This window comes from Opisthocomus hoazin, chromosome 9 (genome assembly GCF_030867145.1).
Source record: "Opisthocomus hoazin isolate bOpiHoa1 chromosome 9, bOpiHoa1.hap1, whole genome shotgun sequence".
NCBI lineage: Eukaryota > Metazoa > Chordata > Aves > Opisthocomiformes > Opisthocomidae > Opisthocomus > Opisthocomus hoazin.
In genome coordinates, this window is record NC_134422.1 from 20,178,305 (window position 1) to 20,204,350 (window position 26,046).

At 40.2% G+C, this 26,046-nt stretch overlaps 1 protein-coding gene across 10 annotated transcripts in view; it reads right to left on the bottom strand.

The window, feature by feature from the left end:
* Nucleotides 1-6,195: 6,195 nt before the first annotated feature.
* The window catches only part of KCNH7 (potassium voltage-gated channel subfamily H member 7), a 251,430-nt gene continuing 231,579 nt past the window's right edge, over nucleotides 6,196-26,046 (bottom strand). For 9 of the 10 annotated variants that reach the window (XM_075430761.1, XM_075430758.1, XM_075430760.1 and 6 more), the window contains 4 exons: nucleotides 21,196-21,459; nucleotides 12,673-12,841; nucleotides 9,199-9,391; nucleotides 6,196-7,825 (listed from right to left, as the gene is read on the bottom strand). In XM_075430761.1, the coding sequence (XP_075286876.1) occupies nucleotides 7,559-7,825; nucleotides 9,199-9,391; nucleotides 12,673-12,841; nucleotides 21,196-21,459 (893 nt within the window). In that variant the 3' untranslated portion in view covers nucleotides 6,196-7,558. The remainder of the gene's footprint in view (nucleotides 7,826-9,198; nucleotides 9,392-12,672; nucleotides 12,842-21,195; nucleotides 21,460-26,046) is intronic. The other variant, XM_075430763.1, reaches the window with a different exon arrangement.

Genomic DNA, 26,046 nt, shown 5'->3' on the forward strand with positions numbered 1-26,046 from the left:
ATCATAGTAGTGAAGTATTTATCTCGATTAAATTTTCAGATCTTTCTTTGTATTTTACACTTTACAATATCATAAAGTTTCAGTATAGAAAATGTAAATAATGCATAAAAGCAGCATATTCCTCCTGTGGGAGGCTTTAGTTTGGGCCATTTAATTTCCATTCCAAAGAGAATAGCCATATTCTGCATTTGTTAATAATCAAAGAACTTCCCAAGTGGGCATTAAACAAAACCCAAGTAGCTAGATGAAGAAAGATGTTTCTTCATTAATAATACAGTTGTATCTACTACTCAGAGGTACAGTGAGAAAAAGTAAGCTTGCCATAGTGATGCCTTCATGGAGTTACAAGCTCTGGGACATGCTCCTTCAGTATCATTGATAAAGCTTGGTGTTATCTTGATTTTTGTATGTGATCTATTCTGTGGATCTTGTTTGTTTTTTTCTCCCATCAAGCTACTTTCTGTTTAACATCTGATATATGCTTCACGTCTAGAAGAGTCGTATGTCATATGTTTGTGACCTAGACAGCCCGATCGAGTGCACCCTCAGCGAGTTTGCTGATGACACCAAGCAGTGTGGCGTGGTTGATGTGCCTGAGGTACAGGATGCCGTCCAGAGGGACCTGGAAAAGCTTGAGAAGTGGGCCCATGTGAACCCCTGGTATCCACACAGGCTAGGGGGTGAAGGGATTGAGAGCAGCCCTGTGGAGAAAGACTTGGGGGTACTGGTGGATGAAAAGTGGGACACGAGCCACCAGTGTGCACTTGCAGCCCAGAAGGCCAACTGTATCCTGGGCTGCATCAAAGGCAGCATGGCCAGCAGGTCAAGGGAGGGGATTCTGCCCCTCTGCTCTGCTGAGATCCCACCTGGAGTCCTGCGTCCAGCTCTGGAGCCCTCAGCACAGGAAAGACATGGACCTGTTGGAGCGGGTCCAGAGGAGGCTACAAAAATGATCAGAGGGCTGGAACACCTCTCCTGTGAGGAAAGGCTGAGAGAGTTGGGGTTGTTCAGCCCGGAGAAGAGAAGGCTGCTGAGAGACCTCCTTGCGGCCTTCCAGTACTTAAAGGGGGCTTATAAGATGCAGACCGACTTTTTAGCAGGGCCTGTTGCAATAGGACAAGGGGCAATGGATTTAAACTAAGGGAGAGTAGATTTGGACTGGATAAGAGGAAGAATTTTTTTACAATGAGGGTGGTGAAACACTGGAATGAGTTACCCAGGCAGGTTGTAGATGCCCCATCCCTGGAAACATTCAAGGTGAGGTTGCATGGGGCTCTGAGCAACCTACTGTAGTAGAAGATGTCCCTGCTTATTGCAGGGGGGTTGGACTAGATGGCCTTCAGAGGTTCTTTCCAACCGAAACTATTCTATGATTCTATGAAAAAAGCTGTATAGAGAAGATGTAGTATGTAAGTGACACCAGGATTGCTGTATACAAGTACATATCATTCCTAATAAAGCTGAAGAAAACTTTAAGTTCAGAGTAATTATGTTAAAGGACCTTCTGCATGCTCTATTTATTCCAATTAAGAGAGAAGTTACTTGAAAATTAATTCCGTGTCTGGACAGCTGTTGAAAATATGCCAATGGCTGCATACTAAGTCTGTCTCCAACCTGAATCAATTTTAGAATTTACCAGTATTTTCATTAAAACATTGGCATTAAATTTGAAAGTGAGACTAGGTCCCTTGCTATTTGTGCATGGCTGCTGGATAGTACAGGTCAAACAAGTGCATCCCCGTGTGTTTTCGTGGGTTTTGCATTTGTAATAATGAGGTAAAAGTAAACTAATAGGGAGCATCAAGGTTGCACTTTCATATGTGTGCAAAAAAGGAGGGGGGAGAAAAACCCCACCCAACTCTGGAAACTTTATTAAATGCATGACTGCAATCATTTGGAGCAGCTGCAAGTAATGGTGTGGGTTTGAAAAAAACTCATAGTTTAAAAACAAATGAAAATTAAAAAAAATCCAGCCCCACAAACCAGTAGCCTCAGCACACAGACCTTGATTATCTGAGCTGTTTGAATTCACTTTGTAGTTTCTCCTGTTAGTGAATATAGGCACCAGGTTAGGGTTCCCTGCTTTGTGGGTCACTGTAATGCCCTTAGCACACCACTGTTAACTCATACGGAATCTGGAACCTCTGTTTGTCAAGAAGTGAAGGGCAGCTATCTCTTTAACTTGAACAGAATTAATCTGGATTTGACCAAGGATAGCACAAGGTTAATTTGGCAGCAATTTCCTACCAGCAAAGTTCACCATTCTGCAGCAGATGTGGTGCAGTGGATGTACAGCCTGTGTGGTCACAGGGCTCAGACAAGCGCTGCTTCCTGCTCAGAAGAGCTCAGTGCTACACGTGCTGAGCCTCAGAAATGTCAGTCTCGGTGAAAGGGAAGATGGAACTCTGAGAAGAGGGGTGGTCGGTTGCTTCCAGCTGCCTCCTTGTATGTAAGACCCTCTGCGGGAGTTCACATGTCTTATCTGCTGGGCCACCGCTTTCTCATTCTTGGAAACATCTGGCAACTAGACATTTTAAAACGGGGAGTAAATGCTGATGTTTGAATTGCGGTTATCTTCCGCTAGGCTCATCTCATGTCTTCGCTAACCTGTGAAGGATTAGGATGTTAAAAGATACTAAATTTTGATATCTACTGTTCATTTCTGGCGATGAGGCTTATCCTTGAGCTCTTGTGGATATCTGATGTTTTACTGAAACTTTTTTAAAGGCTTCGTTTCCTGTAGGTTGAAAGAATGGTAAAGGAATAGAATTACCCTGTTCTAAAATCCTGTCTGAAAAAACTAAAAAGCTGGTTGCATTGAGCAGAACAGATTTTTCTGCTTCATGCATCAACATTCGATAGCAGTTAAACTATGCAGGCTTTTTTTTTTTTTTAACCTTAGATAACTGGAAAGTGCGAGTCATGCTTGGAGTGATGTTAGATGAAGTTAATCTAGCGGTTTTTCCAAAGAAGACTGTCTTACAATAGCTCTGCCATTAGCTAGAAACAGTGAGATTCGTTGGAAAGAGCACCTTTCAGTCTTTGGAATCTTCATCAGTGAAATCTTTGCTACCTAGAAATTCATTGTCGCTTATCTCTTCATTAACAAAGCATGGCAGAACTTCACATAGAACAGCCAGAAGATTCTAAAATCTTGTACAGTGTCAGCATAATTAATAATCCCTTTTCAAAAATACTGTCTGTTCATTTCCATCATTTGTTTCATTGTCAAGGTTTTACTGGATTTTAGTCAATTCCCGGTGACTGAATAGAATTATATTGCTCTACAGGAAATAAGAACTCTGGGAATTGTAGCCTTTTAGAAGCCGTTTCCTTTTGCTGTGACAAAATACCATCAGTCTGAGATTCTGAAAAATGTAAAAGGGAGGAAAATAATGTCAACAATACTACTCGCAGAATGTAAAAAGTATTTAATGACAAATATTTAAAGTTGGTGATGTACCAATGAATTACAAACTGCTGTGTGTTATTTCTTGGTACAACTAGCTTGGAATGTATCACACTTATGTGGTGCATTTGAGGAGTCTGTGCAAATGTTTTTGTGGAAAAAAACTCTTAGATTTTCTTCAATGAAGTCAATTTTTTTATGATCTCAGCAATATTGAAAATGCTACTGTAATACTGATGCCAGAAAAATTCTGTATGTAAACACAGAGAGAATGTGTAGATGAATGCAGAGAAGGTGCCCACTAGACGCAGTTCCCAATCTGATGAAAAATGTGGTAACGTATAACTGCTGGCTCCACTGGAGTTAATTATTTAAGCCAACATATGAGAAGTCCAACTTTAAATACTAGCGTAGACAACTCCTCACAGTGTAAGAATATTTAACGGAAGAGTATGGAAACATCAAAGCTTCCAGTCTGCAGGTGTGGTGTTACGTACAGCCTTCGCTCGACGAATCATGCCTGCCGCCATGCTGCTGCTGCAGTCTCTCACTGTTCGATTTGTGCCATGCAAAGCAATGCTTTTCAGCTGTTTGGATGGTTACTTAGAACGTTGGTGAGCCATGAGGAAGCTCTGATGAGTGACCTGCACTCACCAGAGAGAGGAGATTGCTAGGACACCATCTGCTGCAGAAAAAGGCAAGGCAGGTTCGTCTGTGGGCAGCAGCTGTGAGATGGAAGACCGGGAAACCGGTGTTCCCTGAGTGACAGTGTGGGAGCATGGAAGGAGAGGGCGGCATGCCATTGGTTGTGTGCTTCCTGGAAACAGCAGGGTTAGGGGGGTCAAGACACACGGCTTGTGTGTGTCACTTTGAACTGGTGCATGCAGATGGACATGCGCATGCAAATAGTGCAGGCTGCTGCACAGCTTAGATATTGTAAAGCATCACAGTGTATCATTTGCTTTAAATATTGAACTAGACCCACAGCTGGTGGAAGCTAATGAACTTTCATGGAGAGCTATGCTGATTTGTACCGTCTCACCTCTCACATTGGGGGTGATTGTACCAGCTGCTTTGATACATCAGCTACATTAGCCATGCTTGAATTTCCAGGGTGCTTCTCTGTATCTACAAGTTATAATTTATATGTATTTTTAGCTGCAGATTTTAAATGTACATAGCCAAGATGAGTGTTCCTAAGATTAAGCAAGACCAAAATTTGTCTCCTAAAGTCCTGAGAGCCTCCATGAATATGTTACAGCATGTATTGTTATGTATGGGTATGCAACCCTTACATTATTCCCAGCTTGATTTGGATAACACAGACCCATTTCTATCCAGTCAGAAACCAAAAAATAAGAAAAACAATTGTTATTGTTTAGAAAATTAACACATTTCCAAAAACAATGGTTTGTACCTGTCTCTACAAGTAAAAAGCTTGAAGCAGTGAGTCGTCCTATGCTTCGCTGTACCTCAACAAGAAAAGAAGGTATCTGAGAAGGGAGGTCTTTCTTTGGGAGGGAAGGGGCAGCTAGAGAACTGCCACCCAAGTTGTCATCTTTCATGTTTTGTTTCTTCATTCATTGGCAAATGTCTAAGGAGCTTAGAATCTCCATAACTTTGCAGTCTCCCTTAGTTGCCCTGATTTGAGATTTTTCTTCTTGATAAACGCAGACAAAGAGAAAGGAAGGAAGAAGGCCTCTCTGAGCCAAGGAAAGCAGTAAAGGATGGAGCTTTTCCTTCACTTGGACTAACTGAAATAGTTGTTGCTTTTCCTCTTCCCCAACGCTCCTTCCCCAGTCCACCTGTTTTGCTCAGTCTCTTTGCATTAATGTGAAATACCAAGTGATGAAATTGGACAGACGGCATTTTGTAAAGCAATGCTCATGCCTTATACTTTTCTCATTAATTTTATTTTTAATCTATACCATACTGTTTTAAATATAGCATAACCACAAATACTTTTTTAGAAAATATGCTAGCTTGTTTTTTGTAACAGACATTAATATTACTTACTAGACTGAGATAGAGCAGAAGATGTTAATGCTTGCAATTAAAAAAAAAAAGCAGAATCTATTTTGCTTTGTTATTCAGCACTCCTGTTTCAATGGAGTATATGCAGGCAGAGATTCTAACCGGCCTGATGTTGCTGTCACCTGGGATCTGATCCTGCACGGCACTAAGTAGTGCAGACCTCCTGTCATCGTGGTGGAGGTAAGAGCAGTCAGCATGTTGTAGCATTTGGACCTTTCAACAATCAACAGTAGTACACGGCAGAAGAAAATTTGGTCTTGTATGGGAAGGATTGGTTTCTCTTTTCGCTTACAAAGGTATTCAGTGAATTCATTTTTGCACCTTTATATGCAAAGGTAAAGCAGAGCCTTGCTCAGTAGCTCAACACATTTTAAATTAATTTAATTTAAATTTAATTGGCTAATTTTAAATAAGAGAAGATTCATCCACCTTGGGTTTGTCTACTGGCTGTATTTGACTAAAAATGTTATGTGTCATTCTGACCCCAACATATAATACATGTATCTATTAATGTGAGGGTTGACCACTATTGCATGACTCTGTAGCGTTGGTTTAGAACAGAGGGTTTAATTTGGTTGAAGTTAAAATTTAACTGCTCCCTCACTAACTGGGTTACATGCTTTTCTGAAACCGGTTCTCTTCCTAGAGGAATTTCACATTAAAGCTTTAAGATTAGAAAATCCTGTGAACATTTAAAAATATTTAAAAGCAGTAATAAAACCATCAGTTCCTTCTAAAATAAACACAACATGTGAAGCAGAATAATATTTTAATAAAATTAAATCGAAGTATTCACAAAGCATTATGCACATACAGTACATACTGTATTTAAAGCCTACGGACCTTAAATCATTTTATTCTAATGTAGTCAGCTTTGGACACAAGCTAAACTTACTCATTCTGTAATAAGAAAGATTATAATTGTTCCTGAAAGTGATTTTACATATATACATATATAGAGAGAGCTCTCTATCTATACTCCTACATGTAAGTGTAGGTATATACACACGCTTGTGTGTATGTGTGTATATACTTATATACACACATACGTACACACATATGTACATATATAAAATACACACATGCACACGTACAGGAATGTGTGCGTGGTGTATGTGTGTGTTCACATACAGATATACCCTATCTAGGATCATTGTAGAGGGGCCAATGAGTAAAAAGACAACTGCAAACAACCACTCTAATAATTACAAACCAAAAACGTGTAAAGTGTTTTTTAATTAAACAGATTGTTAATAATTTGTATTAAACAAAAGGAACACAGTCTTCTGTATTATACAGAAATTAGATTTATTGCGTTTGATTATGTTTGTGTGACAGATGAAGAGGACCTGCCTGCTTAAGACAGTCAAGTTCTATGTTGCAATTTAAAAAAAAAATTACTGGAAAAAAATTATTTAATTAATGCCATTTTGTGGGTGAGACCTAGGGTGATACTTTCCAACATGTGGTGGAGTGTTTCCTGTCTCTTAAAATAGTGCCCTACTTCAGATGGCTTGGAAGGAGGCTGGTTTCTCTGTCCTAATAGTTTCAAACCCAGAAAACTTGATTAATTTATTCTTTCTCTAGATTCAGGATCACTGTGATTTATTGTAAAAAGCTCACTTCAAGGAAGATAAATCAATTTTTGAAAGTGAGCTAGAAGAAGATTTTGCTTGAATTTTAGCTTGGTCAGGTAGGAGTTTTTCTGGGTGAATTATTTTTATTGGTCACCTATTTGCTCTGAAGACATATCCACAGTAAAATACTATTTCCATGACAGCAGTAAATGGTAATCTCCATGCAACGTAAACTGTAATTTCAGAACATGCATGTTATTTAAAAAAAATAAAAATATAAGGTGCCTTGAGAATGCTGGCAGTTTTACATTTGGAACATACAGTTATTGTGTGTGTATATATATATATATTTTTACATCAGAACTGCTCAACTTTACCTTACAAGCTTCAGATTTAGGAAAATATACAGTACTTTTGCATATAATGGTATATTCCTTGTAGCCCCTGAGTCAAGTATAGAGGATTTAAATACAAAAAAAAAGGAAAAACAGCCATTAAAAGCACTTACAATTTTATGTGAAGTAATAGTATAAAAGTATTATTTCCCAGGAAGACCAGGATCAGAAACGTGCCTATGAAGACTCAAGATTCCTACAGTGCTTAGTGAAGATTCTGGCAAGGAAGGGTGCCTAATTGCCTGGAGATAAGTTTTGCAGTGCTGTGGAGGACGCTCTACAGACAAGTCACGTTCTTGATCTAAAAAAGAAGCCAGGTTGTCTTCTGAGGCCGTGTTAATATGCACTCCACTTGAGAGGGATTCTTTGGATTTGAGTTTCAATTTTTCAAGGTCTGGAAATTCCGGACTCTGGAAGCGAGGAGAAGAAAGAAAATGGTAATAATTGGTCACTTCTAGGCTCTTGTTCTGCTCAAAATCAACACATTCAGATGATTGCTGGAAACCATGTTTGAAAATTAAGCAATGTACTGAAATATTTTTACGTGGTACTGTGTTTGATTTAATGAGGTTGAATGCAATTCTGTTGATTAATTGTAGAAGCCTGGATATCTTGTCCCCTCCTCAGACTTGTTCATATGATATCAAAATACATGTGTGAACAGCCCTTTCTCAAGGGCTGAACACTTTTGAGATCTGATGTAAGAGTATGGATTTCAACGTTCTTGAATTTGCAGTTGTGTTTCAGAACATGACTCTGGAATTGCATCATTCTGAACATTATAGCCATTTGGATTCCAGTCTCAGCACTCAGTTCTCCTTTGCTTTTAAACTTGGGATTTGCGTGAAGTATGCAGAGGTTTGCAGGGGGTGGCCGTATTTATGTTCAGACAGAAATATGTGTAGATGTTTTGTGCATGTATAGTCACGGCAGGTTTACACTTCTCAAAGCTACTGCTGCACATTTGCTGCCCTGATAATCTTTATGCATGTGAACTTTATGCATGCCTTCTGAATGTGTTGGACTTACTGTGGCCATGTGTGTTCCAGCATACGAACGAGGAATCTGACACAGCCAAGCATGCTGGATTTACCGATTGTATGCTGCATGACTGATTTGGGATTTCTAGACATGCAGAAGCCTTTTTGGAAATAACATGCCACATCTCTGCCCAAGGTTTTAAACTCTGGAAATCCCAAACAAGTTTGGAAAATCATCACATTTTGCGTGAACAGAACTGGAGTGGAAGACATGTACTGGGAAACACAGGTATGTCATGGCTCCATATATTCATATTTCCAGCAGTAGCAAGGGACTGGACATATGTTAGCCCCTCCCACTTCCATATGTGTATCACCGTAGTGCTGCACCAGCTGGACTTGTCTGGCCTGTACATTGAGGAAAACATAGTCGTAGTGCTTCTCAGGAATTCGTGAGTAGGATCTGTGGCAGATGCACCCAGGCAGGCAGGTCCGATGCTTGGAAAGTGTTTGTGGTTTATACCCACGTCTAGTATGTGTCGTTTTTGCTAACTGTTGTGAAGGCCGTGATAATTAAGTAAATCAGGCTGATTATAAGATTATTGTATGGATGTCTACAATCTTCACAGAAAATGTGGCGTCTGAAACTATGGTATCTAAGTCCATTGTGGAGGAGCTAGGTCAAAATAATAATTTCATACTCCTTAAACTAGTGAACAAGCACCTAGACTGGTATGCATTTCTTCCATTGTGAGCTGAGAAGATTAGCAAACCTCTTTTGATCTTAGTGGACATGTACATACCTGAGATGAAGGACTGAAACTTCTGCCTGTTTTGACTGATGCTGCAGGCTGAAGCTTTTGTATCGCTTGGGTTGCTGGCTGTTGATACTCTGCACCTGCAGTCACCATGCTATAGGCAGGTGGAATGAGCGTTGACTGCCTTTGCAGAAGCTGCAGGATGGTTTGGATATCAGCAGTCATTTGGGATTCAAGCCTAGAAAAGTAGCACAAAATCAGTTAACTCGTGGTCAGGAATAGATATATTTTATCATACTGATTACAGATGCATTCAAGAGGGACCTGCAGCTTATTAATAAAGCAAACTATTGCTTAAGACACGACCATGTCTTACATAGCAAAGAACAGAAGAGGGAGTACTGAGCCCTTCCAAAGCTTGCTGTCTGCTTTGCAGAACGCAGCTGCATGCTTGTCTCTGGTCTGTTTGCGACATTAAGAATGAGTTAATTACAGTCCCCTATGTTTGGAACAAGAAGTAACACGGGGGACCAGGTCTTTGGTTGAAATTAACTGGAATAAATGTAGTCTCCTCATTGTAACTAAATTGATTTGAACAGATTGAGGATGGGACACTAATTCTGATGCATCTGACGATTCATTCTGACGTTCCCAACGCTAATACAATGCACTGAAATAAGAGGAAACCACATTTGTGTTTTTCCAGTTAGAAAATTAAAGATGCCCAAGACATGATGAGGACAGCCCAAGTCTCCTTACTGTGAAAATTTAGACTTATTCAGACCTCAGAATTAATGTCAACATTTCTGATATTCAAATTCAGTAGCTTTTTCCTCTTTTTTTCACCTTTTTCATAAATTTGTATATGACTTCTGAAACATTTGAGCTGCCTGTGTTGTTCGTACTTAAAATTTCATGGACATGATTTTCAAATGGTCTTGCCAAGATTCGTGACAAACTCAGCGACAGGGAATGCCTGTTGTGCCTCTCCAGCTGCTGGAAGGCCACAGAACGTGCTGTGACAGGCTGTGATACAGATATACAGCCGTCAGTATTGCAACTCCTCTGCTGTCAGCGTAAGCAAATCTTTGTCAGCAGCCTTGAATGCTGTGAATGTTACTACTTCGGCTCCCTACAGCAGAAGAATTGAGCCTGTGCTGACAGATTTTTGCTTTCACCAGGTGCTTTACTGTTCGATATTATTTTTTATCATGTTGGAGTTGTCCATTGCCTGTGTCATTTCTTTAAAAAAGGATCTATGAAATTAATCTGAAAGGTATATCCAAAGGATATTTAGGATGCTGTTTATTCCTTTATTGGGAGAAGCTGGTTCTGCGGCATCAGCTTTCATAAAGCAAGGCCCAAACCTGGAGGTTACAGGCAATCACGCCCTACTCACCCTTTTGTTGACCTCTGTTGGGTTCTTTGCTACTTGCAAATGTGCTAATCTTACACAGGCATGATGCTCATGCCACAGGGGAAAATACTGCAGCAGCAGCAGCAGCAGCAGCAGCAGCAGCAGCAGCAGCGTGCCACCATTCAGAGATCTTCCATCCGCTAAACCTGGGCCTTAACATCTCAGTGAACAAAAGGGATTTAGCACTGGAGGACTTGCATCCATGATTGTCTTTGGCTTTGAATTAACTCTAAAATCGCTCCCTTCTTACCTTGTTAGCACGTGGTGGGAGTTTCCTGGTACTTCAAATAAAAGAGTACCTCTGGTAGTCTTTATTCAACATCATTGCATATATAGTTACTCACTCCTTTCTCCAAAATTTAAAAAAAGTCCATGTCACACCACCCACGGATGAACAAATGGGAGAACCTTAGATGCTTGACCCGCAGCCTACATGAAATTCCAATTGCTTAAAGACGAGAAACAGAGATAGCTCTAGGGATGTATTCCTCGTACAAAGGCTTTCCAGCCTTCTGTATCTATTTAATAATTTGAGTGTTATGCCAAGCCTCTCACTTGGCAAGGAAAAGGTCAGGAAGAAGTGACCCTGCTTTTTAGTCCAGCAGGTCAGGTCTGACATAAGCAGAATAGAATAATTGTCTTTTACATGCATAGAAGACCCAGCAAGGCCCAAAATCCTGAAAACATGAAGAGCTTTAAAAACATAAGACTTAAAGAATAAAATTATTTAATAAAATCTATAGCAATTTAAATCTTAGTTTATCGTTAACAATGATATTTTATGACTCAAAAAACCTGAGAACCTGCATAAGAATTTGGTAAAACTATGTTGTTTTTTGGGAAAAGAAATGTAACTGAAAGACTACACACAGTTGATGGGAAACATGCAGCTGTTTAGTTACGTGACATTTACAATTACTTAGATTACTCAGCTTTACTGCAATTAGAAATTACAGCATTTTAGGCTTACATGTTAAAAATGTCTTTTTAATCTACTATATAGTATTCAGAAATGAAAAATACTGTGGTTTGATTGGCTTATGGTAGATGAAGGAAGCAATATGCAGTTAACCTGGCTTTAAACTGATTGCTAAAATATACAGCACAGAATGCCAATGAAGAGCTACTAAAGTATAATTAGGGCTGAGGGCGTGTCATAGTATTTGTCATGGAAAAATATTGAAAGTAATGGAACTGCAGAGTGAAAATAATAAAAAAGCCACAGAACTGAGCATAGGGCAATTTAAAATTAAGTGAAATTACATGGTAAATTATAGTGTAGGATGGATCAAAATTCTGTAACCATATTTTTAAGATGCTATAAGCTATGCTGCTTAGCTTCCAGCAGAGAGTAGTGTATCAGAGAGCAAAAGGGAGAAGGAAGAGAAACTTTAGGAAGCAAAGGTAATAACTGTTTCTGACAAAGAAGGCATCTATTTTCTGTTACAACAGGTGTAAGTATTTTGCCTTTGCATAGTCTCATGTCTTACAGAGACAGCTGCAAAATAAATCAATGCATCGAAAAGAGGATTTGTCTTTTTTAAACAAGGCATCTGGTTTACTTTGGGTCTCCAGCAAATTACTTCAGACATTCAAGATACAGACAATTGTCGATCTGTGGACATGTAAATGTCTGGAAATCACTGTTAAGGGAACAGTATTCTGGGCGAGGTGAGATTTAAATGTAACAAGTTCAGGTGCCTCACTACAGCTTTTTCATTAAAAAGTTGGTTTCCCAAACAGTCAATTGAGGAGAAATGCTCTTCTGCAAGGCAATTCAGATTGGCTAATGTGGGTACCTAGAGGTAAGTGACATGAATATTCTGGCAAAGAATTAAAAATATTGTACCCAGCATTCCCAGCATAGGTTTTTCCAAGAATCTGAAAGACTGAACTTAGGTGATATTTAGGATCCTCAGAATACCTACAGATGACAAAGTGACATTCCCACCAGGCATATTTTTGTGCTTTTGATCTTCTGAAGAGCTGAATGCTTTTGGAAACTTCCTGCACAAATTCATTCCTTCTGTAGCGTTGTTAATATTGGTTGTATTATGTACTCTTTCACACATATCTTTTTTGGGTCATATTTCTGTTTTTACCTGTTAAGTTGTTCTTGAAGTAAATCTAACCGATTCTCCACTTCCCCATATATAAAGTCACTTTCAGTTTCACAGATGCCCCATGTAACATGGGGTAATGCTGACTGAGTTGGGGAGTCCTGGTACTCCTGGATGTTCTCCTGCTCCCAGTCTCCTTTATCAGTGGTATCTGATGGAAAACAAACCATATAAAAGTATAGTTTCATATACATGCTGTTATGGAGGGGTTGGCACCCCTCAAGCATCCCACTTGCTAGAGTTTCTGAAAACCTTGAAAGTCAAATTGGTGCACTGGCACACTGCCTGAACAACTCGCTTTGTTTCTTACTACTATTTAAGGAAAGATAAAAGTGTTCACATCCAAAAATTATAAAATTCTAACCTAACAATAGCAACGTGCTAACATTTTGAAGCTGTAGCTAAACAAGCAGCTTTGTCTAGTCAGCATCATCAGAGTTCTGCCACTGAATGACTCCTATTTCTTTAGTTTTATTTCAATTATTTTACCACAGAATCACAGAATCACAGAATGGTAGGGGTTGGAAGGGACCTCTGTGGGTCATCTAGTGCAACCCTCCTGCCGAAGCAGGGTCACCTACAGTAGGCTGCACAGGACCTTGTCCAGGCGGGTCTTGAATATCTCCAGAGAAGGAGACTCCACAACCTCCCTGGGCAGCCTGTTCCAGTGTTCTGTCACCCTCAGAGGGAAGAAGTTCTTCCTCATGTTCAGATGGAACTTCCTGTGCTTCAGTTTGTGCCCATTGCCCCTTGTCCTGTCACTGGGCACTACTGAAAAGAGCTTGGCCCCATCCTCCTGACACCCACCCTTCAGATATTTGTAAGCATTTATAAGGTCCCCTCGCAAGCCTTCTCTTCTTCAGGCTGAACAAGCCCAGCTCCCTCAGCCTGTCCTCGTAGGGGAGATGTTCCAGTCCCCTCATCATCCTTGTAGCCCTCCTCTGCACTCTCTCCAGTAGCTCTTCATCTTTCTTGAACTGGGGAGCCCAGGACTGAACACAGTACTCCAGATGAGGCCTCACCAGGGCAGTGTAGAGGGGAAGGAGAACCTCCCTTGTCCTGCTGGCCACACTCTTCTTGATGCATCCCAGGATCCCATTGGCTTTCTTGGCAGCCAGGGCACACTTCTGGCTTATGGTCAACCTGTCGTCCACCAGGACACCCAGGTCCCTCTCCACAGAGCTGCTCTCCAGCAGGTCCACCCCAAGCCTGTACTGCTGCATGGGGTTGTTCCTCCCCAGGTGCAGGACCCTGCATTTGCCTTTGTTGAACCTCATCAGGTTCCTCTCTGCCCAACTTTCCAGCCTATCGAGGTCACGCTGAATGGCAGCACAGCCTTGTGGTGTGTCTACCACAGCTTCCAGCTTGGTGTCATCAGCAAACTTGCTGAGGGTACATTCTAACTCTTCATCCAGGTCGTTGATGAAGAAGTTGAACAAGGCTGGGCCCAGTACTGATCCCTGAGGGACACCACTAGTTACCAGCCTCCAACTAGACTCAGCGCCGCTGACGACAACCCTCTGAGTTCTGCCATTCAGCCAGTTCTCAATCCACTTCACCGACCACTCATCCAGCCCATACTTCCTCAGCTTCCCTAGGAGGATATTATGGAAGACTGTGTCGAAAGCCTTGCTGAAGTCGAGGTAGACACCATCCATGGCTCTCCCTTCGTCTACCCAGCCAGTCATGTCATCGTAGAAAGCTATTAGATTGGTCAGGCATGATTTCCCCTTGGTGAATCCATGCTGACTACTCCTGATAACCTTCTTTTCCTCTACTTGCTTGATGATGGCCTCCAGGATAAGCTGCTCCATCACCTTTCCCGCAATGAAAGTGAGGCTGACCGGCCTGTAGTTCCCTGGGTCATCCTTCTTGCCCTTTTTGAAGACTGGAGTGACATTGGCCTTTCTCCAGTCCTCGGGCACCTCTCCTGTCCTCCAGGACCTCTCAAAGATGATGGAGAGTGGCTCAGCAATGACATCCACCAACTCCCTCAGCACTCGTGGGTGCATTCCATTGGGGCCCATGGATTTGAGGACATCCAGATCGCTTAAGCGATCCCTCACACAGTCCTCCTCGACCAAGGAAAAGGCGTCCTCTCTGTAGGCTTCTTCTCTTACCTCCGGGGCCTGGGATTCCTGAGGGCCAGTCGTAGCACTGAAGACTGAAGCAAAGAAGGCATTCAGTAGCTCTGCCTTCTCCGCATCCTCCATCACCAGGACACCCGCCTCATTCAGCAGTGGCCCCACGTTGTCCCTAGCCTTCCTTTTGCTGCTGATGTAGTTGAAGAAGCCCTTCTTGTTGTTTTTGACATCCCTTGCCAGCTTCAATTCCAGGTGGGCTTTGGCCTTCCTCGTCGCGTCCCTGCACGCTCTGACCACATTCCTGTACTCTTCCCAAGTGGCCTGCCCCTCTTTCTACATTCCATGGACCTTTCTCTTCCACCTGATCTCCGCTAGAAGCTCCTTGTTTAACCATGCAGGTCTCCTGCCTCCTTCGCTAGATTTCTTTCTCAGGGGGATGCACCGCTCCTGAGCATGTAGGAAGTGATGTTTGAAGAGCGACCAGCACTCTTGGACCCCCCTTCCTTCGAGAGCCCTGGCCCACGGGTTTTCTGCCAGTAGCTCCTTGAAGAGGCCAAAGTTAGCCCTCCTGAGGTCCAAGGTTTTGATCCTGCTTATTGCCCTGCTTCCTCCACGCAGGATCCTGAACTCGACCATTTCATGGTCACTGCAGCCGAGTCTACCTCCGACCTTCACATCCTCCACCAGTCCCTCCTTGTTTGTTAATACAAGGTCCAGCAGTGCGCCTTTCCTTGTTGGTTCCTCCACCACTTGCATCAGAAAGTTACCATCGATGGTCTGTAGGAACCTCCTGGATTGCGCCTGCCTAGCTGTATGGTCTTCCCAGCTGCTGTCAGGGTGGTTGAAGTCCCCCATGAGAACCAGGGCCTGTGATTGTGAGGCTGCTTGCAGCTGCCTGTAGAAGGCCTCATCAATTTCCTCCTCCTGGTCAGGTGGCCTGTAGTACACACCCACCGTAATGTCACCCGTGTGAGCCTGTCCCTTAATTCTAACCCACAAGCTCTCAACTCGTTCCTCATTTGCCCCCAGGCCAAGCTCAATGCATTCCAGTTGCTCCTTCACATATAGAGCAACTCCCCCACCTCTCCTTGTTGGTCTGTCTTTCCTAAAGAGTCTGTAGCCATCCATGACAGCATGCCAGTCATGCGAGTTGTTCCACCACGTTTCTGTGATGGCGACCAAGTCATAGCTGTCCTGCTGTACAATGGCTTCCAGCTCCTCCTGTTTATTGCCCATGCTACGTGCGTTGGTATAGACACACTTGAGCTGGGCTGTCAATCTCACCCCTGACCCTGGCACGCCAAGCCTAGGCTCATCCCTAGTGAGCTGGGCGATGTCCCCTTCCCCCTTTGAACCTAGTTTAAAGCCCTCTCAATGAGCCCTGCCAGCTCGTGGCCAAGAATCCTTTTTCCCCTTTGAGATAGCTGTGATGCGCCTGTTGCCAGCAGGCCCAGTGGTGTGTACACTTCCCTGTGATCAAAAAAGCCAAAATTTGACCGATGGCACCAGTCCCTGAGCCACCTGTTAACCAGGTGAGTTTTCCTGCCCCTTTCAGTGTTGTTCCCTGCCATTGATGGGATGGAGGAAAACACCATCTGCGCCCCTGATCCCTCAACCAGTCGCCCCAGTGCCCTGAAGTCCCTTTTGATGGCCTTGGGACTTCTCTCCGCTATCTCATCCTCGCCAACTTGCATTACCAAGAGGGGCTAGTAATCAGAAGGCCAATGAAGCCCCAATTTTTTTCAGGTGTTTTTTTGTTACCAATTTGTTGTTCATTGAAACTGGAAATATTTTTTATAACCAAAGTGCATTAAATGATGTACTTGGACATCTTTGATAGTGTGTTTCAGAGACCTGGATGAAACCTCTTGCTTTCCCGTGAATGTGCTACTGAAGTGCATGTACTATTTAGCGTTTTGGTGTAAGAGGAGGACTTGCTGCATTTGTGTTCACAGCACTGGGCAAGCATTACAGTGCATTGGAGTACCTCCTCTAGAGAAAGTTGCCAGACCTCAGCTAGCTGTCTTTCCTACCAATAATTGTAACACTGCTTGTCTTAACAAGGTTGGTGAAGTGTAATATGTTTTCTCTGAGACAGAGGCCATTTAATTCAGCTCATACTGCTTGCAGAGGGATACTGGTTATTATTTTCAAAAAGGAAATTGATTTTCATTGACCTAGCTTTTAGCATCACTGGTCTCTAACCCAGCCCTTACATCGTAGTTAAAGCATGTCTCACAGACACTTACAGTACTGTGGGGTGAAAGGTGCCAGTTAATTTTGTTTAATAATTTGTGAATCCTAAAAGAATGAAATATTCAGCATTGCTGGGTCAGTCAGAGATCACTTTAATATTAAATGAAGCTTCAGAGTAAATAATGCTTTTTCTCTTTTTCTTTTCTTCCTGTTTGAACTACAGTTAAAATTTTGGATTAAGATAGAGAAAAATAATTTATTTCAAGCTAAAAATGGCCCAATTGCATAGTTGTGATCTAACTTCAGAGGTTCAGTTAGCTTGCTGAATTTATTTCCCCTTGTAACATTTATATATTTTGTATACAATATATAAAGTAGATAAAAACATACTCTTTATACGAGTCTTTTAAGTTTATTTATTTCTCTCCAGCCCTTTTTTTAAAAAAAAAGATGATGACGACTCCAGTCCCTACCCTTCACCTTCTTTGCCGAAATTCTGTCCCTCTTGTTCCTCCCAGTTCCTGGATCTCTATAATCAAACACCGCACTTTACCACTCAGACAGAACGTAGGGGCACTCCTTACTTTTGCTTGGATTTCTCATTTGAGCTATTTCTCCTTCCTCTTTCAATTCACTAAATTTACACCTCTGGGCATGTATTAGTTTCCATTGCTGGCTGTAGGCTCTTTCCCCTGTTCACCCAGCTGATGAAAGGTTACAAATCATTTGTCGTGGGATATAGTAGTTGCACACCTTATCTGATATAGAATGAAGATCTTGCTGTGAGCTTTGCAGAGCCCACAGGTGACACATTTATGATGAACAGTGCTTTTTCTACATCAACCCCCACCTGCCTTAAGCCTTTGTTACTTCGAGTGTATGTTGTCATGCACACAGTAAAAATTTCTCAGTACCACTTGGATTCTCCTCTGCTTAGATAAAAAAAGGCTGTTAAAACTTTAACACCTGTTTAGTACAACTCCCATTAGGGTTGTATTTGTAATTATTTAACTACATAAAGTTACAGAATGTATTAAAAGTTCTTACTGTGCTCAGGCTGCTGCTTCAACATAAAGCTGGACAAAATCCTTGACTGCTTATAAGGTGTCAGCCTCTGTTGTATGAGCAGTTGGATTTGAATCCCACATCCCCCAGTAGTCCCTGAATGGTTTGCTCAGAGCTTCTCCTAACACTTCACTTGGCACTGCATGCTGATAACTCAGCATAGGTTACATTCATTTCATACTTGTGAAATTTTTCTAAGCAACCGTAGCAGCCAGAGCCATGTTTCAAAGAAAAGAGAAAAAAAACACAGTGTGGGTGACATGAGGTTTGTCCAAATGCTATTAGCTAATCCTTTTCAAACACATCTTTGAGCAGTGTTGCTCTAAGTAAAGAAATTAAAAGAAAAAAACCCCAAACCCTGCTCATATTTAGTATTTCAAGCAGATTTAGCTGGGAAAGGGAGCTCTCACTATGTGACTCCAAGTGGAGGAGGAAACTTGCTTCTCTTTTTTATCAAAGGTACTTACTGCATTGTCTGATCTTTGGTTAGCAGGTGGTAGAAGGTTTCCTGAAGCTGTAGAGAGTGTTTGAATTTCATGTGACATGACCTATAACTGATTTTATGCACTGAACAGAAGGAAGGGGAAAGAGATTTCATCTTGGCTACACAGAAACCTGTTCAGCTTCTCAGCCACTTATGCCAACAGAAGGAAAGAGGCAAACTGTGTCGGAGAAGCATGTAATTTGGTTTTGGCAGGCACACATGGCACAATTTGCAGTGTCCAAGGAAGCTGGAAAGCTCTCAGAAAGGTGAAGAGAGCAGACTAGGACTGATTTAGGGGTAAAATTTTGAAGTACAAGTGTGGGTGCAATGGATCTTGTAAATCCAGTGGACTTACTTTTAAGGAGTGAATTTCAGGAGTAGTAACTAAAAATATAGGCCATACGTTTCACAGCTTTTTCATGTCCAGTAACAACCACGTTGTTGGTTATCTTACACAATAAATCATTCACCAAAATCATATATTTTTCAATGCCATGGATTACCCCAGGGAAATTACTGCTGGTTTTTGTCCTAGAGTATGTATTTGTAGACCATTACAATAAACATTTAATTTGTGACAAAGCAAATGAATTTGCACTCAAATTATAAAATAAGTTCATGCACTACAAGCAAGGTAATACACTATAAGATACAGTATTGTATTGCTCTAAGCATCTTTTTGGGTACTGTCACATACACGAGTAACCCTAGAAAAGCCCAACAGCAGTATAACTTTATAACCAACTGTGGTCTTCCAGAGCTTGAAGAATCCTAGACTGAGAAGGAAATCAATAAATGTATAACTTAGTTCACTTGAAAAATTCGAGAATCAGTCTTGTAGCCCAAATTATGACCATATGAAAATAGAAAATAGCATTTTCCCATAATATATAGATTACCAGCTACAGAAAAATTACGAGGTCTTCTCAAAAGCACCATATGTTTTAATCTTAAGAACTGCATTTTAAGATTATAAGGGAGAAGTTTATGCAGTTTCTGCCCTCATTATCCAATACATTATTAATAGTCTTTCCATTCATTGACAGTAATGATCAAAGCTTAAAACAAAACTAAAGATAATTAAATATGTATCAGTCACAGTGGTAATGAATTGCAGTAGCTTTATACAAGTGCATGTGTATTCAAGATTTATAAGGTACCATAATATATGTAGATTATAAACATGCATACCTACAAGCAGAGTTTATCTCAAAATTTCATTATGTTTATAACTACTTTTATGGCAAGTTATAATCAATCTCTGATTAATAGCAGGAGTAAGAATTTAGTTTAAAACATATATCAAAACTGATCTTATTTTACTGACCTTGAAGGTTTTATGAAAGTTGCAAGAAAGGTAATGAGCTCTCACACACATTACCAGAAGTGCTAAATCACAAAGTGGAAAAAAGAATGTGGTCTTAATCAAAATATGTAACCTTTAGACATGCTAAATTTAGCTCAAATAAAATCTGCAATAGGTTGCCTTGGAAAATGTTGCTATAGCTGCAAGGACACATTTCTGGCTATTGGTAGGGAAAAGGTAATCTTTCAAATTGCAGTATGTATGCAACAAGTTTATATGGTGAAGGTTTACATAGCCTTCATCTGAGGAGACCAGACTTCACAGATTCATACCTTTGAAATGTAAAAATTACTTCTTTTTGGCCTGATTAGTCATTAGGTTCATTTAAAATTATAGCATAAAAGCCTGAAGTTCATTGAATGATAGTTTAATGGTTAACTTGCCTTGATGGAAACAAACTGCTGGGGAAAACAGCATTAAACAGTAAATACGTAATTCTTCCCTTCAGACTGAAACAATTACAAATGAACTTTCAGCAATATTTCAATGGTATGTTAATCCAGCACTTTTCATTAGTTTCCCTTCACATCACTGAGAAAATTAATATTTTAGTACATTAAATGTAATTTTAATTATGTGATTTAAATCTGTGTAAAATTAACTGAGAATGCTGAATAGTTTTTGATAATTTGTCATATACAAAAGGCCAAATCTTTGTTCTTGTGTTTTACTTATGAAAGTCAGGATTTGTTCTGTGCAATGTAATGGCACTCCTTTTAACCAACATGTGCAACAAAATGGGATAGCATTCTTTCAAGCTATTATGAATTTTTTTCACTTAATTTTAGTTGTGCCTTGTCAATACAGAGAATGAAACTAGTTACCCAAAAGCATTTTTTTTTTGTGCATGTGCAACCATTACTAGCTTTATCTAGCTCTCATTATCTAGGATTTTTTACTGTCACCCAACCCTGGCATATCAAACGCCATTTGAAGGATTCTTTACTCCTTTGAATGCAGCTTTTGACCGTGGGCACTCAATGAAGTCGAGTACTAGTTGACAATTTTAAAGAGTTTGTTTAAATGACTTTCCTAAGGCAGTTCAGTTACGAGATGGTCTATTAACAAAGCCTGGAACAGCCTTTTGGAGGTTCTGTAATCCAGTCCCACAGCCAGTGTATTAAACCACAACAAACCTCTTGAGAAAGATTAATTTTTGTTCTAAAACATTTTTTCATGTTAACCTTTCAGGAAACACAAAAGTAAATATTAAGTAAAGAATAAATAGAACCATTCATAAAATTATTTTTGATAATTAGACTAAAAATGTTATCTACTCAAACTTTACGAAATAGCATCAGCTAGACTACCTTTGTAAGAATCGCTTCTTTTGTCAATAAGAACCTCTTCTGTGGCATGAACCATTTCTTCAAAGTCCACCTCAGTGGTTTTCTCTGTCACAGATGGGTAATCAGCTATCCCAGAGAACAGGGGCTTTTGCTCATCTTCAATGGAGGACACAAAAGATGAAGACCCACTTCTTTTCTCCTCAAAGTGTTTCTTAATAGATTGATAGTATCTGGTGGTGTCCCCTGAGTGTTCAGGATCACTCTGATCATTCTCTTTGAGATAATCTGTTAAATAGAAATAATTGTGTACAATAATATGCAGTTCATGAAATTGTGTTTATTCTGGTCTGAGAATGGAGATGATTATTGTATCAGTTAGGAAGTTCACTGTCTATTAGAATAAATTACTTTAAAGCCTTTTTTGATTCCAGTATCAGAGGATATTTATATTTCTTTTGAAGTCCTACAAGATATTTGCATGTATGTAGTAAGGATTCGTAGTCCCTAAACCATAACTCATTATGCAAAAATTTGCTTATATCAGAACAGCAAAGGTTTTAGCCCTCCTGTTTACTTTGTTTTTTCCAGGTGAGGGTGAGATCTGAGAAAGCCTTATATTCCAAAGTTTTAAAAAATTAATCCGTTATTTCATTCCCTCTTCCAATTTCTCACATTCTTGGGCATTTCTCACAGTCTTGACAGGCTAACAGTCACGGATGTCAGACTCAGTATCAGAATTACTCATTTAAGTTATGCCCACATAAGAGCATCTTTGCTGATTATTCTTTCCTCAGAAAAAGCAAATGTATTAATCAACCACTCAACCTCAAAATGTCTGAGCCCACCTAAACAGAGAACATATTTCTCCATGCTCATTACTGTCAAACCTATACTTAGGATTTATATGGCAGAGAGAAACTCTATTGGTACGAAAAGAAGGGAGTTCTTTGTCAGATCATCTCAAAACAACTCTCCAAAGTAGCCCAAATTCCTTAGCTGTTAGAATTAATCGCAATTCTCTGAACACCGAATCTTTTGAATATGAAGAGTACGCAACATGCTGCGATATATATATGGTAGCGGAGTATCAATCGAGTTGAGAATGATTCTTTCATTAATCACATTCAAGGTCTGTAGTAAGGAATAGCATGTTCAGTCCTTAGAGAAGGACTTTAAGAAGTCTCTTCTCTTTCCACTTTAAGAAGTGCAAAATAAAACTAGATTTAAAGCAGATGCCTGTAGAAACACATTATAAAAATTAAATAGGATTAAAACCCAAGAATAATCATTTGTGAATACAGAGGATTGCTGATCTCTTTTCAGCATAAACTTGAAGCTAATTTCCAATTCAATATTTGGTCTTACCTATTTTTAACTGAAATGTCAAGATAATTCCAGTTCTGGTATTTATTTAAAACACATTTTAGCAGCGTAGTCTCAACAACATATAAATACTGTAACTAGTTTGCATTAACTTCCTGGGGAGACAGCATGATTCCCCATCTGCTTTGTGCTAATTGCTAATCAACATAGCTCTGGAATGTCTGTAGTCTTTACAGCCTACAGCAGTGGTTAATACAACGTTTAGTATATTCCCTAGGTTTCTTCTCTGGTTTCTGGTCACTATAAGGAAATGAAACTGTGGCCTCATCTATTCCTCTTTATCTGCACATAAAGAGAATGCAGCATCCGTACAGAGCACTCTGCAGGAGTCCAGATATTGCGAGCAGTGAGGGCAGGTGATGGTGAACAAAATAAAACCAATACTAAAGCAGGCCTCCTGTAACTGTACCCTCGAGAGTCTCCAAGGGCAGTTAACGCAGCCCTGGACTGAAGTGACTGTATTTGGCTTCTGTTAAGCAGGATTACTAGCTGTAAGTGGTACTGGTGGTACTCTGATACTGGGAAGACCTCAACACAAATGCAAATAGACTGGCAGTGCAGAGCTCTTGGGCAGTGCTTGGACTGGAGAGTCAAGTACCATGTTCTGTGTAATCCCATCTCCAAAACAGTACAAAATGAAAAGAAAACTTCATAAGAAAATTCTAATGTAGATGTCTCTCATGGCTTTCTTCTGGGAATATATGGTGAAATACATACAGCCATGCTACAGTAAATTGTCTTAATTACTTAAAGCTTGACTGACTTCAACCTGTGAAAAAGACCTTCTAATGAAAGCTTGAAATTGCCATTTTTTAGGGTAATTTTTTATATTCCTTGGGTTTTGTGCACTAATGGTAGCTGTAATGAGCACCCTGTGGAATACAAATTAATCAGTGGACTGATTTTAAGAGGAGGTCATTGACACTCTAATGAAAAAAATTGTATAGCAGCTGAAGTATAGCAGACTGTCTTATCTGTCATATTCATAGAATACTAAAATATCTAGAAATAAGAAGCCATATTCTGCTGACAATTACACTGCTGTGAAACCAAGGTAATGCAATTGATAACCCTTCATTTACTCTCCATCTATGTCGGAACACCAGAACGTACTCTTTTCCAACTGCTGTCCAGGTGTGATGAACTCACTGGCATTAGAAGGAAAGCAGAGATCTGTTCAATGTAGGGTCCTGCCTACTGAAATCAGGGAAGATTTGTTCATCAGCTGATCTGTTTCAAAATATGCATCTTTGGCTTTACTGCCATTGCTTTGTCCGCTAGCCATCTGGCAACAGTCAGAGAGTCAAAAGTTGTTTTCCTTTTAAAAGTAAAAGACTTCTGTTTAATGCTAAATATTCTTCTGTCTGGAGAATAATCCTGGGATACTCTGCACCTAGAGTAGGAATTAAAAAGTAAACTGCATTTTTTGTTTGGCTCGGCAGGACCTGATGATGGTGCAAGCTCTGTACTTTAGCTCAACAGCTTAGCAGTGCCTCTGTAGCTCAGTGGAAGTATGTTACAAATAATATGTAGGTAGTGCTTTATTCAGAGTGTGAATTTCTTAAATGCCTCCTTCCTTCTGCAATGAAATCCAGTGATTGGTTTGGAATGGATTTTCCAGAAAGGGTTTTCTATCTGTATATGTTTATGTATGAATAAGTTCACTTTCTATCACACACACTCGAGGTTTCAAAATGTTTGTCTTCTCCTTTCTCTTCAGTTTTCAAAATAAATGTAATTATTAAAAAAACCCGTCATGCTAGTGCTTCCTCCTTCCTTTTTCCAGTAAGACAAGTTTCACTCCCTGATTCTGACTGCTAGAAACTATGTTTTGTTGATGATGATTATTTTGCAACTTCCTGCTTTACCAAACACGTACAAACATAATTTACACTCTTTATGGGACTCATTTTAGCCTGTTATGTGTTTTGGGTGTCTGCCAAGTTTACAGGCAATGTCCTCTGAGAGTTGCTGTCTGGAAATTCCAGAATCTTCATAGAGATTATCAGAAGGTTTGTGACCTGCTTTTCACACTTGCACTGGCAAAAGAACAGAAGAAACAGGGTTCTCATGAGGGCAAAGAAATATAGCTATGGCATAGACTCACAGATATACTGGCATAAAATCCAGCTTGGTGGGATGGTCACCGGAGATCAAACAAGTTCGTTCTGTGTGCCACGGTCAGCCTGTAGCATTGAAGTTTTGCATTATTCAGACAGTGGCAGTCTTCATGATCTAGACATAGTTTCTCTTAATGTACTAGTCTGCTGCAAACCATATTGGTGAAAGTGTCAGTAATATATTGTACGTGGAGTAGCATTGTTTAATATCACTGTAATTTCATTAACTGAAATTTGTCATACTTAATCAGGCTAGCTATGTAGCCTAGTGTTTCAGAAGGTGGCAAATTTTTACTCCCTTTTTCAGCCATTCAGTAAAAATTCCCATAATATGCCTAGACAAATTCAATTTTGTGCAGGAAATGAGGTGAATGACTTCCTCACCCCCGCAGAAAGCAATTTATATCCCAAACGGTAAAACAGATAATCCTTATCATTAACACAATTTGCGTAATGATAAATGTGTTCAGCAGACAAGACATCTTCCCTTTTCTTTGAAAAAACTTTATGCTACAGCAAGTACATCCCTTGGTAAGCAGAAATACATGCTGTGACTTGGAAGGAGGGATGGCTGGTTGCTCAAAAGGTCTGCAGATCTTCAGATTCCCAGCAAGTATTTTGATTCAACTGTTATTAGCTCTTTCTTATGCGATACTCACAAATATTTCTGTGGTGGTCAATCTGTCTTTCCCACATATGAGCAAAGTATTTTTAGATCATCATGACTACTTGTTATCTGTTCTTTATTTTAAAAATGTCGGTTACCTTGTTAGAGGGCAGAAAAATACCTTACGTGCCCACCCATGCACCAGGGGCAGCAAATACCTGGAATGTAAAAGTCAGTGACCAAGCATTTCTGATTGTGTGTTAAAGACAATACCACAAACAGGGTTGAAAAAGTGCAAATATGTCAAAGAAGAAAAAGTTGTTGATGCCTAATTTCAACACTGATGTTCCAGCCATGCCTATGTTTTCCACCATGTGGATGGGGAGCAGCATAAAATCACTCAGGGAAAATCGTAATCCTAATGCCTGCAGTCACTGCTTTTCTCTTAGTGGTGTAAGAACGATATAATCGATACACAATACTTATGTAATATAAGAAATTACTGGTACTGTGGAGCAGGGCCAATATAGAATCAGGGGTGATTCCAGAGAAGTCTACTCAAACTGTATGCAGGCTAAACTACTCTACAGAATGCTGGTCAGGGACTTTAGGATTATCAAACTGCTAATTAAAATGATCTTAATTCTTTTTCTTTGCTGCTTGCTTCATACGTAGTTGAATGTGACTGGTATGGAGTACATTACTAAATATAACTGAATGCCTTCTGATGGACTGGGTAATGGGAGAATATCAAAAAGGAGG